Here is a 15,381-nt window from a genome sequence, read left to right as displayed (position 1 = left end):
TCTGCACCCGCGGCGCATCAGGATGCAAGGGATCCATCACCACCCTGGAGGGCCGTGTTATCAAGTCCAACCTCAACCATACTCACCCTTCGACGAAGTAAGAGCAACTACGGAACAAACGTCGCAAAGAACAGAAGCTTCAATTCATCTGCACAGCGTCTGCTTTGGGTTGCAATACTTGCAATGCTTTCATTATCAATACGGGATGCTAAAAAAGGCTATTGTATAACATACTAAATCATACTTAGTTCTTTTGAACCATAATGAAACGATACTTGCAAGTTCCTGGTGTCTTACTTTCTTATTTGTATGCTATATATAAAGCTATTTAAGCTTTTAAAATATGCGACGTATCGAAGATGACATTGACTTCCTGATTCCGGAGAAACAGGTTCCAAAACAAGTAAATATTATTAAGTAAGTATTTCCCTTGCCATACAGAGAGGTAATGCCGCCAGTATCATGGGGTCCATGCCGCAAACAGACCTGTTAGAAGGGGTATTCTCTTTATAATTGGTTCCTTTTTTTGTAGGTAAGTATATTTTATAGTAGATGATTTTATTTTATTTCTAGGTTTAATTTTAGTTTTAATTTTGTAATATTATATTTTAGTAAATAAAAATGTGTAAAAATTGTTTGAATCAATATTTGGAGGAGAAGAGAGCTTTTTAGCGGTCCGCCTGTTGTTACCTACCGCCTGTTGTTTTTTTTTAATCATCGTGGCAAACAAGCATACGGCCCGCCTGGTAAGCAGTCATCGTAGCCTGTGAACGCCTGCAACTCCAGAGGTGTTATATGCGCGTTGCCGACCCTTTAAAAACCTGTACACTCCTTTTTTGAAGAACCCCATACTGTATACCCTTGGGAAAACCTCGGCAGGGAGCTCATTCCACAGCCGGAGCGTCCGCGGGAGGAAATTCCTCTTAAACCGCACAGTGCGCGACCATTTAGGCTCTAGGGTATGAGGATAAACACCCTACCGACGGCGAGCGGTGCAGTGATAGAAAATGGCCGTTTGCATCATATCAAACAGTTCTTCAGAGCACAGCCCATTATACAAGTGGTAGAACACACACAGGGAGGCAAAGTCTCTCCTAAGGCTTAAAGGTTCAATGCCGCTTGTCAGATTGGGATCGTCGACGATTCGTACAGCGCGCCTTTGGACTGAGTCGAAGGGTCCAAGCTGGCATCCAGGTGCTCCTGCCCAAAGGTGACAGCAGTACCTACTCCATGTGGGGTCTCACTTGCGATTTATATAGTAGCAGTCTTTGCCCCGGAGTAAAGTATCGCCTCGCTTTATTGAGCACATTATTTTTAGTATTGCACAATAAAGTATTTTATTATTACTTTAACATCCTAAATTGCACTAAATATTAGCTATTAAAATTGATTGAGCTATTAAGGATATTGTAATATTTTAATGTTATAAAAAATCGTACGCCTACATGCAAAACATAGTGTTCCACGACATAATTAAATTATAAGACCAAATTATTTTACCTATGTTTTATTAATAAATGATTATGATTATGATGATTATAATAAATGTTTTATATAAGAACATGCACATTTACTTGTAGTCAATAAATAATATAGTAGTCCATTTTATTATCAAACTACTTAACTAATTTTTAAAAGCGTTAAGTAGTTTTCATGATCTTATGTACACCATGATTAATGAAGTTTTTCGATAGATTTTTAACAGTCCACAATGCCCATATACCTTGTGTCTTACATAGTTTCCTTAGTCACGCAAAATAGGCGCCAGTCGTCGAGTTGCGGAAAATCGCCCGTATTACAATACAATACAAAAGTTTCTTTAGCAGCCCTTTCGATTCTTCAGTGCCTCTTCGAGTTGTGAGACGCTGGCTTTGTGTCAGTACTTACAAACGAGATTGATGTTGATTTTAATAAGGAGTTGGTAGGTAAGTAGCTAACAGTGTAAACCAAATAACTCGAAATCCAATACTCCCAATAGTCATGTTCATATTAATACTATTTATACATTTCAGAGCCACAGTTCTTAGCGACCAGTGGTGGACGCGAAGTCCTGCAAATGGGTCATTACAGCTACTACAAGAACAACCGGAGTCGCGGCCCGAAGGCGACCTATTTCTGCATTCGTAACGGCACGTTGGGCCGCGCCTCCACCGTCGTTCTCGAAAACATCGTCTTAACGATCAAGAACTACCACAACCATCGTTAGTTATTACTATAGATCGTGTCATTCACGACGACGCGTGCCTTGACTCGTATAGTCATAGTCATATTTATTCATAAACAATTTACATTGTGTTTGAAATTAATTTACATATAAATTTCTTATCTAATATACACAAACAATTCTTATAAAATAAATTTGTCATGTAATTAAAGATTAGATTTGACAAATCTGCGCGTCATCGTGGGTGACACGATCTATAAAGCCGCTATCATAACCCGAAGGTCAAGAAGCTTCTACTTCTGCATTCGTAGACTATTAAATTCTCGCGTTTGTATTACGCGTTTTCATGTTCAGTGACCTGTGCATGCGTTCAGTTATTGTAAGACTCTCTGCTGTATTACTGCCGCGATCGTGACGTTCAATACATCATTCATTTTAGTGAGAAAATTGACAAAACAGGTAGGTATTACTACTGCAGTATTACTGCGCGACAATATTGTTGACTGCATCATCGAATTTGACATTAGCGGCAAATCCCTCAGTCATTATCATTGTTGTAAATAAATTATGAAAATTGTTTATTATATTTAGTGATGTCATCCATCCCGATGCAATCACACCCTTCGGCCAGAAGTCCGAATAGCCAGAATAGCTTATCAACGTAGATACAAAATAGCCTGTAAATCCAAACAACATTTAAATGTACACATCAATGTATGTATGTGTATTAACCCAATCCATTCCTCCTAGCATTTACATATTAGTAAAAAAAGAACACACTGATTTGATCTCTTCAAACAATGTACATATGGTAAATTATAATAGCACACCGCCCATAATCCCTTGCTTTTTCCTAAAGTTGAGGTTAACTTTTTAACCAATAACATTTAAATAAACAACTATGAATTTTACTCCAGGTCCATTGTTCACGACAACGCGTTACGGCAAGCCGGCCATCTTGCTAGGTCGGTTCCGGTTCACGAAGAATAACCGCAGCAAAGGGCCAAAGGCGCTGTGGACATGCAGTCGCGTCAGCGCGGGTTGCCGGGCTACCATATCTACTATCGACGATGTTATATATAAGCAAAAAAATGAGCACAATCATTAATGGCACTACCCATATTTACTATAAAGTAGACAGAAGCTGAGTTGGGTTTATAATTTAAAAAGGTAATTTTTACTTAACCAATACCAAGGCAACCCAATAACTTTTCACAAAACTTATTAGTTAGGTAATCAGTATAGCTATCGAAAGTTAAAAGTTTGTTCTTAAAGCTGTTGTGCGTGTATTACTGGAGACAAAATAAATATTTGTAATGAAAACATAGTTACGAAACGTATTATTTATTTCAATATGTGAATATGCTTCCTAAAAACGCATTTCCAGTCTAAAACGCTATTTAAATTTAATAACCTAAAAACTAATTTCAAAACTACTGCAATTCAGTTTTTTTTTGCTTAACGTTTCTTTTTGAGGGACGATTAAAAATATTGAATTAAATTTCAGATGAACCTCTGTACACCACGTCGCGGTACGGGAAGCCGGTAATCCAGATAGGCCGGTTTCGGTTCAACCGGTATCACCGGAGCGTTGGACCGAAGGGCAGTTGGGTTTGTGCCCGTAAGTCTTATGGTTGCCGCGCCTCGGTCACTACTTACGAGAACGTTATTATTAAGTATAACAACAATCATACGCATAATTGATATGTGTAATATTAATAATTATTTACTTATATAAACTATTACGAATATAGGTGCTGGAGTTTTTTAAATTGATAATATTATATGTAATATTTATTTCTGTGAATATAGGTACCTAAGTTATAATACTATTTAGAATGTTAGAACAATCAAATTTTTATTATTATCGAATGTTAGTTATTTGACCTGTTTTCGGTATAATAGGTAAGTTTCAAAAGTAACACTAATCAAAATTGGAATCGGGCAGTGTATTGTAATGTAAATCAAAGAAAATCATGATATGCATAAGAGCGCTCTCACGAGAAAAGTCAAAATAATGTAAAAATTGTAATATTCCTCGATGTAATTCAGGACTTTACGCTCATAAAGAGTAGGTCATAAACAAAGAGTAGGTACTTGTTCCAATAAGAGCGTCTTCTTATCTTTAGGAATACAGGTTTAAATATTAGAAAAAGGACTTACTTAATTAGTGATGTTTTTTTCCGGTGGTCGTTTACGAACAAACTGCATGAAGCGTTGAATTGTGAGCTCTTATTTGTAAATTTCGAAATGTTTACCCTGCTAAAGGGGAATATTTTTTATGACTAAAACCCTGTACTTAAGAATATAGGTTGATATTTTTCTACATGCCTTTGAGAAAGAGAAAATCAAAGTAAAACGAATTAAATTTTCCCTTCAAAACAAGTGTCAATTCCTAGGAAAATCTACGTCATATTGAAGTTATTTTTATACTCAAGCAATATTCGTTTTTATAATATTATATTAGTATATATAGTAATATCAAAAAACTACAGGACAACATTAATAGTAAATTACGATACAAGTGCGAGTTGCGAATTACCTTTTGGCACATGTATTGTACAACCTTTTACAGTACATATATTATGGCCCTTTAAATTTTGGACATACGCACGTATAGTGATAGTAACCGCACTAGGGCGGTAAAATAGTACCTGACATTCTATAGGTACTAAATTAAAATTGTATGTATAAATGAATATGAATAATACTAAATGGTAAGAACTAACAATTGGATGTTATAGTAAATTAGATGTTATCAAAGCCTGGGTGATGATGAAGGTAGTCACAGGTACCAATCAACCATGTTACTAAATCACTTCGTGTTTTGGCTCGTTTGATTTGGCTCAACAAGATCTTTGACACAAGATAGTACTCAGGGTTTGATGATGAAGCCGGAAGATGGTCACCAGTACCAATGAATCATGTACCTAAACCACTTCGTGTTTGGGCTTGTTTGATTCATATCAACAAGATCTTTGACATAAGATGTTACCTCGGGTCTAAAAATGGAGCTGGAAGGTAGGCACGGGTACCAGTCAACCATGTAACTAAACCACTTCGTGTTTGGGCTTGTTTGATTAATATCAACAAGATCTTTGACACAAGATGTTACCTCGGGTCTAAAAATGGAGCTGGAAGGTAGGCACGGGTACCAGTCAACCATGTAACTAAACCACTTCGTGTTTGGGCTTGTTTGATTGGTCTCAACAAGATCTTTGACACAAGATGTTACCTCGGGTCTAAAGATGGAGCTGGAAGGTGGGCACGGGTACCAGACAACCATGTAACTAAACCACTTCGTGTTTGGGCTTGTTTGATTGGTCTCAACAAGATCTTTGACACAAGATGTTACCTCGGGTCTAAAAATGGAGCTGGAAGGTAGGCACGGGTACCAGTCAACCATGTAACTAAACCACTTCGTGTTTGTACTTGTTTGATTCGTCTCAACAAGATATTTAACACAAGATAGTTCTCAGGGTCTGATGATGGAGCTGGAAGGTGGCCACGGGTACCAGTTAACCATGTAACTAAACCACTTCGTGTTTCTTCAGTATTAAAGCTTTTGATTGTGTCAAAGATCTCGGTCAGACGAATCAAACGAGCCTAAACACGAACTTATTTAGTTACATAGTTGATTGGTACCGGTGACCACCTTTTGGATTCATTATTATTAGACACTGACTATCATCTAGTGTCAAAGATCTTCTTGGGACATATGCCTATGAAGCCGATGGTCCCGGGTTCAAATCCTGGTAAGGGCATTTATTTGTGTGATGAGCACGGATATTTGTTCCTGAGTCATGGGTGTTTTCTATGTATTTAAGTATTTATTAATATTAATATATTATATATATCATTGTCTAAGTACCCTCAACACAAGCCTTATTGAGCTTACTGTGGGACTTAGTCAATTTGTGTAAGAATGTTCTCTTAAATTTAATTTATATCTAGTTTATTGGTACCGGTGACCACTTTGCGGCTCCATCATCAGACCCTGATTATCACCAAGATAAAAGAAGAAGACGTCACACCCCACTACAACTCTCATGCCAGGCTACGTTGCCGGTCGCCATCACCGTGTCCTCGAAACCCGGCTCCGCTCAAATGGTATCACCGAGCTAGAGTCCGCGGGGTTGGATAACGGTCGGTAGCGATAAAGCCAGCCCAAAACTGACGCACAGCCGTCCACATCAAGATGATGATTGACCGCCCCACACGGTGGGGCGCGATTGGATCCAGTTTCCAAAGCAGAAATGCGGACGAGACCTCTCACATCACGCCCTTTCACAGAAAGGGTGTCGAATAGTCTACGACTGGGAGTGTTGCTCCGTTCTATGATGAAATTAATATCCATAACTTTCATTCTCACAACTGAAAGAAACAGCTTGAAAATGGATTTTAGAAGATGTAACTCAATCAAACAAATCAAAACGCTCAATAATGACAAATGTACCTATTCGACTTTTTTCCTATCATTATTTTGATTTTACATGTCGGAGATTGTGAATAAACGTTGACATAGATAGCGATCAATTTTTCCAAATTATTTTATTGGCTTAGTATGTTAATATTTTTTTATTGTTTCTAACATTTTAAATAACATTAACACTATCAAAAACGTATTTCTGTAATAATGGGCTTGTAAGCGAATTACTTTGATAACGTGTTGACATTTTAGATACTCCAATCTTCACGACGTCTAGATTCGGAAGACCGGTGATTGAACTGGGCCAGTTCCGGTTCAACCGGTACTGCCACAGTTACGGTCCCAGAGGCAGATGGGTTTGCGTTAAACGAGTTACTAGAAAATGCCGCGCGACTCTCAACACTTTTAACAACGAAATTATAGTTAAAAATAATTTTCACACTCATGATTGAAAAAATAAACTGCCAATTACTGAATAAATGTTTCTAAAACAAGTAAATATTATCTTACCCTATATTTTATTTCAGCTATAATATATGCAATAAAACTTGGTCTCTGCAACAAGTCTGTCACATTCTAACAAGTATCTAATGCGAAAGTGACGGGCATAGTGACAGACGACAAAAATGGAACCATGCTGCCACCGCTGGAGCTTAGAGCTCCTAGAGAACTGTGTCGTAGGTATTCGTAATTATTAGACCGCTTTTTTAAACCTGACCCTTATAGTGGTGTGCTTAAACTTCATGAAACCCAACGTTGCCAGGCTGAGAAGTGATGTTTTTTCTATACGGCACCACTTTTCAGTCTGGCAAAATCGGGTTTCTTGAAGTCTAGGTACACCGTTTTGGAGATCCTGGTCTAATAATTGTTTGAATCATTCCAGATGGGCCAGTCTTCACAACGTCTAGGTTCGGCAAGCCCGTGATTCAGTTGGGTCGGTATCGGTTCAACCGGTACTGCCGCAGCAACGGGCCCAAGGCGCTATGGCTGTGTGCCAAGAAATCTTCCGGTTGTCGTGCCTCGTTGACTACTGTAGAGAACCAGATATTGATCGTAAAAAATAGTCATACACACGATTGATGAAGAATAAGTCAATAAAAAAGACAACAAATAAAACATATATCTATTTGTAATATTTAGGTAATTAACTGTATAATGGTTTAAACAATAACAGGTATTCTGTCCCCTCTCCACCATACATTAACAGCCATTAAAAGTATATAGGTACTATATCTATAAGAATACTACATGTAATGTTAAAAATGACTTTTATTTTGTGGTGAGGTAATTAAACTGTTACTTAGTTTTCATTTCTTAAATATTTACAATGAAACTAAAGTTCTGAATAAGTAGATAACTCACCGTACGTTTAATCATTAATAATAAAATTAATCGAGTGTGGTTTTTTCTAAGTAAAATGAAGTGTCTTTGTTTTTAAATATAATCATAATAAATATTTTTTTTAATTTAAACTAGCAGGATCCTCCCGCAAAAGTAACTTACTAATTTATAGGTACTAACATTATGTTGACTTAATACACTGAAAGGTATCATCGAATAACATATTTTCTAAAATACAGTGGAAATAACATAAATCGAGATTTTTTTAAAATATGAAATTTGTGTAAAAACGAATATTTACACCGTCCGAACACGGCACGTTGGTGATACAGCTAGGCAACTACCGGTTCCATAGGCATCATCATAACCAGCCAGGGGCAGAAGTTCATTGGGTTTGTGTGGAAGACATCTCTCACAAATGCCGTCCCTCACTTACTACTTTAAAGAGAAAAATTATAAATAATAAATTACAAGATAGCAATCATTCGTTTGCTTAATATAAATGATTATTCTAATTCTAATTAGTAGAACATATTTAATCAGAAATTTTAAAAAACTCGTAAGATGGGAAGATATTGCCGACTACAATGGCTGATTTTATCTCAAAGCCGATCTCTTAATGGACTTGTTTGTGCCGCAAATCTTCACGCAATTCCTTTGCTGAAATGTATAAGTTATTATATTGCAAATTAGTACAAATTAGTTGAGGAATACATAGGTTCCATCTCAACTGACTGATAGTTTATTAAGGTTAATTTACTTTTACCTTAACAAATATTGGTTGATTTTTATCAATATTTTTTAAAGATGAATAAAAGGAAATGAATTCGAAAAAAGACAAAAATGTAAGTGCTATTATAAAGCCGAAGATCTCATCGATTCAGTTTATTTTGTTTTATTACTTTTAAATTTAATTCTAGTATACCGCCTAGTTTATTCGTACGACAACGGTAATACCATTAAAATATTGCATTCTTCAATTTGTGTATTTTGAATACGTAAACTTATGCTACTTTTTACTATATTTCTACTTATTTCTCGTTTATATGCAATGACTATGACCCTTTGCAAATTATTTTTAGAATTTACTTTATTTCTAGAACCAATCTTCACGACGTCGCGTTGTGGCCGACCAGTCATGATAGTCGGCCGACATCGGTTTAACCAATACAATGTAATCGGGCTCAGGGGCAGATGGGTTTGCGTGAAGCAGACAAGTCGTCGCTGCCGCGCCTCGATTCGCACTTACGACAATCAAATTATAAACTACAATGACTGCCACTCACATGACGGATAAGTACGTAAATGGTATTATAATATTTCCTTCGCTTTTGTAGTAAAGTGTTGTGCTACATTTTTCACATTGTATTTCAGAGAAGGCAATCTTCACGCTATCCCAGCGCGGCAAGCCAGTAGTACTCCTGGACGGACAGCGGTACAACCTCAACTACTCGTCGTGCGACAAGCTGAAGAGGACCTGGGTTTGTGCAAAGCAACATTCGCATGGATGTCAGTCCTCGATTAATACCCACGGCGACATTATTATACGGATAAGATATGGACATCGACATTAATCTGCTTATTATTATATCTGCCGAAAGATGTAGATACGATGTAGGTACGATTAGCGTGTTAAAATTCGCTTAAGTAATTCCATTATATTGTGGGAGCCTTCTTTCCAAAGAGCAGTGACGTATTAAACATTATAAGGATATACTTAAAAAATAAAAATACAAGGAAATATTAAACGTATTGGTAAATTTACCAAAATGCTTTATTATTTAAAACATTACCTACCTGTAAAGGTATGCCTTTGTATTTCATAGATTTAGTTATGTATTTGGGAACAATAAAGTTAAAGTTTGTCGTGTAATTATGTATTACTATTTCGTTAAGATACTTTGTACCTGAAATACATAATGTATAGTTTATTTATTGTATGTAAGTTTATGGTCGTATGTAATTACTTTGATAATTTTCACATTTAATATCCATTTATTAGAAATAATATAAAAGAAAAATAAGGAAGAATCGTGTAACATATCGGTATTTATTTATAATCCTCCCCTCTAATATTTATTTATTTGTTACCCTTCACCTATCCCTAGAACTATGTGTTATATTTCAGCCCTACAGCCCCTACAAATATTTAAGCAGATTGACTTAAGTAGAAATTGATTGGGATTGAAGACGGTTTTCTTAATAACCATAAAGATACAAGTTAAAACCCGGCTAGGTGAGGCGACTGCAGACGCATCACGACTGGTTTCTATGTATTTTTATGAAATACCATTCGAACTTAGCGACACCAAAGCAAGCGACACGAAGCCAGCTACACGCAGAGCAGTAGAACCGCTAACGTCACGAAGTTATAGATAAGGCGCCGCGATATGCAGTCGGCTTCGAAACTAACACAGCGACATGAAGTCTGCAGTTGTCGTCTGCGGTCGCGACACGTCACCCGGTTTCAATGTGTACCTTAAGTTTAGTGCCCTGAGTATGTATATATCCAATTTTGAATACTTATTAATGAAAAAATATTTCCCAGGTCCTATTATATTCACGCAATCTAAATACGGAAAGCCTGCGATCATATACCAACAGCACCGATTCAACAGGGACTACCGGAGCACAGGGCCGAAAATTGTTTGGAGATGCAGGAAAACACGGGAGTGCAAGGCCAGGATAATAACCATCAACAACAGTATCGTTTCTGTCTACAATGAACATTTGCACTATGTATACAATGATCAAATTACAAAGAAACAAATATAAGCCAGCGATCATGTACCAACAGCACCGATTCAACAAGGACTACCGGAGTACAGGGCTGAAAATTGTTTGGAGATGCAGGAAAACACGGGAGTGCAAGGCCAGGATAATAACCATCAACAACAGTATCGTTTCTGTCTACAATGAACATTTGCACTATGTATACAATGAAAAAATTACAAAGAATCAAATATAAGCCAGCGATCATATACCAACAGCACCGATTCAACAAGGACTACCGGATTACAGGGCCAAAAATTGTTTGGAGATGCAGGAAAACGCGGGAGTGCAAGGCCAGGATAATAACCATCAACAACAGTATCGTTTCTATCTACAATGAACATTTTCACTATTTATACAATGATCAAATTACAAAGAAACTAATATAAGCCAGCGATCATATGCCAACAGCACCGATTTAACAAGGATTATCGAAGCACAGGGCCAAAAATTGTTTAGAGATGCAGGAGAACGCGGGAGTGCAAGGCCAGGATAATGACCATCAACAACAGTATCGTTTCTGACTACAATGAACATTTGCACTACGTATTATATTATGATAAAATAATAAAGAAACAAATACATGCCGATGATTATATACACATCGCACCGATTGAACAAGGAATACTGGATCATATGAAAATCACAGTACAATCGACCTAAAAAATGTCACATTGGAATAAAAAATAGTACAGATAAAGGGAGCGGAACCATGATTTAAAATTGTACTAGTCGCGATCTTTTATTTACGTGTATAATTTATATATCTAAATGTAAAAATATATGTTATTTGGATTGACATATATGATCGTCACTTATTATCCAATGTATACAAAGTAGCAGTCATTCACGCATGTACAACTCATACCCTTTGCATTAAACGACACGTTAAATAATTTTCAGTTTGATTAGTTTATCCCAGTTTAAACTTTCAGGAATCATATTTACGATGTCTAAAAATGGCTATCCCGTGATGAGGTACAAACAGCATCGCTTCAACAAAGATCGGCGGTCTGCCGGCCCGAAGGCTACCTGGAGGTGCTTGAGCAGATTCAGGTTGGGATGTAAAGCCAAGATACTGACTATTGATGACATCCATGTTTACAATGAACACACGCATCAATGATCCTGATTTTAATAATTGTAATAATTGATTGAACAAAAAATATTGCCACTACACCTTTGCATGAAAATGATTTGGCTGGTTTGTAGATTTGCGGCGGTTGTTTGTTTCTATCTTTCATCAATTATTTTACTTACGAGTAAGTGGTATAATTTACTGAGGTATGATAATAAAGAGTTATTATTATTATTTTTATATTGTATTTTATGCAACCGCTAGTAATTCAACATTCCAATATTAAGGTATTATTGAATGCCGTTAGTAGATATCACTTGTACTGTTGATCAAGATTGATCTTTAAACAAGAATTCATTTTGTGTTTTATCTTCACTTTGACGTTGTTACGTAGGTCTTTGAAAATCCATGTCAGCGTTTCTATCCAAATTCATTAAATGATATCTCATCTTCCATAAATTATATTTATGACGTCGAGACACGGTTACCCTGTAATCTAGTACGGTAGGCATCGTTATTACTAGGATCGTCGGACTTTGGGACCAAAAGTCACATGGAGATGCTTGAGCAGGTTTATGGATGGCTGTAGAGCGAGGATCATAACTATTGATACTCGTAACAATATATGTTTAGTTCACAAGGAACATACGCATTATTAATCATTTATGTTTTTTTTTGTATTGTTTTGATAAAGTTAGTCCCATATTGACAGAATTTCGGTCGTCATATAGGTAACATAAAGATAATCTATCTAACTTCTAAATTCCATTAGCGATGAAATTATGCAAAATACATTTTTCCATAATGAGTGCTTTTGGATTTCGTGCTTCAGCTTTTTTTGTTTTGGCATGAGGATCGTTTTTTTCTGTTTTATCCTGTCTGAGATTTCATTCTTCATCATTTGAAACGTTAAAGTTATAACCCAATTAAGACACTGCCGGCAGGTATTATTTATTGCCTTTGGTTGGAGTAATACGGAATGGTGACGTGATTATGATTTTTTAGTAAAATCACATTAATCCTACTTCAGGTTTCGTATGTACGACGTATACTAAATATGGCAATCCGTTGATCCAGTACGGAAAACACCGTTTCATCAAAGATCGCCGGACTATGGGACCTAAGGCCTCTTGGAGATGCGTGAAGCAGGGCAAGCTCGCATGCAAAGTGTACCTTCCCCTACCTACCAAAATGATACCACCCTTAAATTCTACTCCCATAATTTTACCCCAATAATAATTTTACCTTAACAATAATTTGGCCAAGTGATCGTCTAGTTAAAGGTTAGGACCCCTCGAAGCGAACCGCGGTACCCCAGATTCTTTAATGAGTAACAACTAAATCTTGGACTCTGTTTCTACCTGATTAAGTATTACCTAGATGTTAAGACTTGGAAATTTACCATACTAAATAATTTATTATGTTGAGAGGAATTAATCGATAGGATGTTATGTTAAGATTCAACCTTCAGCAAAATACCATAAGACTAAGTTATTCCAAACCTTTTCTATATTAAATATGACACCTTATAAGTAGAATGAAAATATATAACAATCGACAAGGTATGAGCAGTGTCATGGTCAAGGATATAGGCTCCGCCCTCACGCGCAAGGTCGTAGACGACAAGAGTAGCCTTAAGTTACAGAAATTATCAATGATTTTTGATGTAATGTAAAATATATTTTTATTAATTCATTAGAAAGATATTTAGGTATTGCAGCATATATGATTATATAAATATAAAATTATATTTTTGATAAAATCCTGCTACTCCTATTAAGTCTTCGGGTAACATTGAAGCAGCACTCCTAGGTTAAGCCCATTTACACACAATTCCTTTAAAATTAAATATTATTACCTATTATCTTCTAAGCGAGGTGTGAATTATTCACACGTGCTGCCTCTAATGCTAGATGCAGGTCTGAAGACTCTTACTCCGATTAGCAATATCAATCGGGCCACCTACTCCTATCTTATTAGCCAGACGGGCTATGACCAACGCTTCGAAACCTATGCAATCCTAGGGGCTGACGAAGAGAAGCGATAAGTATTCGTCAGACACCATTTACTTATCTTTTTTCATATCCAAAAACTAAGGCTACTAAGCCATTACCCAATCCCCATAGCTAAAGGAAGGCTGAATTCCCAGGCCTTTCAAATGTATTAACGAAGTACAAATTTAGCTCATTATAGTACTTTATGAGATCGAAATATCAAGGTGAGCATTATTCCACTCAAAGATTCCAATGGACTGCGCTCGCCTGCCAAAGGGTCTCTAAAACAAACCATTCCTTAATTCCAGAATAGCCTGTGTTCCTAAACCCAACTTGATATTTATGAATTGAATTTATAAATACCTTAGAACCTGATTGCAATACTCAGTACTTCGTCTCTACACTAAAAAAACCCAGAAATGAAAATAAATAGATATAAGATTTCACAGATAACCCTCAATTTTCCACTCATGATAAGTAACAGTCTGGAAGATTTAGGTAATTAGACTCCATTACCAATATTTCACTTAATATTAGCATTAGTACAAGATATAAAACCATAGCTTCACGTCATTAGAACCTTTAAAAGAGAAATATACACCAACCAATCAACTTTATAGACCAAACCTAAGAGAGACCCTATAACAGTGTGTGTGACTCTACCCTATTCCTGCCCTTAGTCCCTAATCTAGTATGTCCAGAACACAGATCGTACTTACCATTGATCTAGTGGTTTGGAACATACACGAGTGTATCCCTAAATCTAAGCTGTAATCATTCGGCCGACAAAACCGAGGTATAGCAAACCCTAGTGTCTGTGTGATTGGCCCCCTCCTCATCGCCACGTGGGCACGGTGGATGAGAATAGACCGCCCTAGCATGTATATAAAAACATCGGCAACCTAGCCCACACCCGTACTAGCCACATGGGAAACGCTGCCATGACTAAGACTTTGTTTGTGTTTGGTATCAATCACGACAGAAGTTTTCCCTGCAACCAGCACAAGCACGAACCAGAGTACCGAAATATATAAATATATTTAATACGGGACCTAGCCTCAATTACTGCAGACTTCAGTGAGTAGGGATTACTCCCAATGGCACGCACGTGATGCCCTCACATTCATCTAACAGCTGGACTTTGAGACTAGGGAGAGTATGCTCGCCTCTTATGTTGGTAAAGAAGAGACGCCAAGTCCTCTCAACCTGGAGCAAAAGACTTCTAAACAGCTGCAATTTGTCACCGTTAGGGAGAAGCTGCTTAGATGGACAAACTGTTAGTCCAAACAGTGATCTGGCTTTATAAAATAACAAACTAACCTCATAGAAAGGTAGTAAAATAACAAAGTTAGATTTTACTAACAAAAAACTCACAATATAATAACACAGATAAGGAAGTAAAGAATCTCCACCATAGCCTAAGCTTAGCATTACGACAACATTGTCCCCGCAATGCCAAACACAGACATAATCTTACAAGTTTAAATTCACCAGGATAATTCCCAGCAAACACAAACAAATAGAAAGAATAGTAGAGAAACTTGACTTACTCAAAGCCAGAGATACTGCTAGTCTGATAGTCGAAGAATGAATCCCCCCCTAC

General features: G+C 36.8%; 1 protein-coding gene and 2 long non-coding RNA genes across 3 annotated transcripts; all 3 read left to right on the top strand.

Moving 5' to 3' along the window:
* Nucleotides 1–1,701: 1,701 nt before the first annotated feature.
* On the top strand, nucleotides 1,702–3,491 carry LOC133516692 (uncharacterized). Its single transcript, XM_061849712.1, has 2 exons — nucleotides 1,702–2,201; nucleotides 3,082–3,491. The coding sequence occupies exons 1-2, from the start codon at nucleotides 2,057–2,059 to the stop codon at nucleotides 3,270–3,272; spliced, it is 336 nt and encodes a 111-aa protein (XP_061705696.1). The 5' UTR covers nucleotides 1,702–2,056; the 3' UTR covers nucleotides 3,273–3,491.
* A 156-nt stretch (nucleotides 3,492–3,647) lies between these two features.
* LOC133515868 (uncharacterized) lies at nucleotides 3,648–8,037 on the top strand. The gene is made up of 2 exons (XR_009799113.1): nucleotides 3,648–7,270; nucleotides 7,477–8,037. It is a non-coding gene; the product is annotated as an uncharacterized LOC133515868 (long non-coding RNA).
* A 658-nt stretch (nucleotides 8,038–8,695) lies between these two features.
* On the top strand, nucleotides 8,696–11,602 carry LOC133515867 (uncharacterized). The gene is made up of 2 exons (XR_009799112.1): nucleotides 8,696–9,231; nucleotides 9,309–11,602. It is a non-coding gene; the product is annotated as an uncharacterized LOC133515867 (long non-coding RNA).
* The last annotated feature ends 3,779 nt before the right edge of the window (nucleotides 11,603–15,381 follow it).

The sequence above is a fragment of the Cydia pomonella genome, chromosome 3 (assembly GCF_033807575.1).
Source record: "Cydia pomonella isolate Wapato2018A chromosome 3, ilCydPomo1, whole genome shotgun sequence".
Taxonomy (NCBI): domain Eukaryota; kingdom Metazoa; phylum Arthropoda; class Insecta; order Lepidoptera; family Tortricidae; genus Cydia; species Cydia pomonella.
Note: the sequence above shows the minus strand (reverse complement) of the source record. Positions and strands in the feature narration are given on the sequence as shown.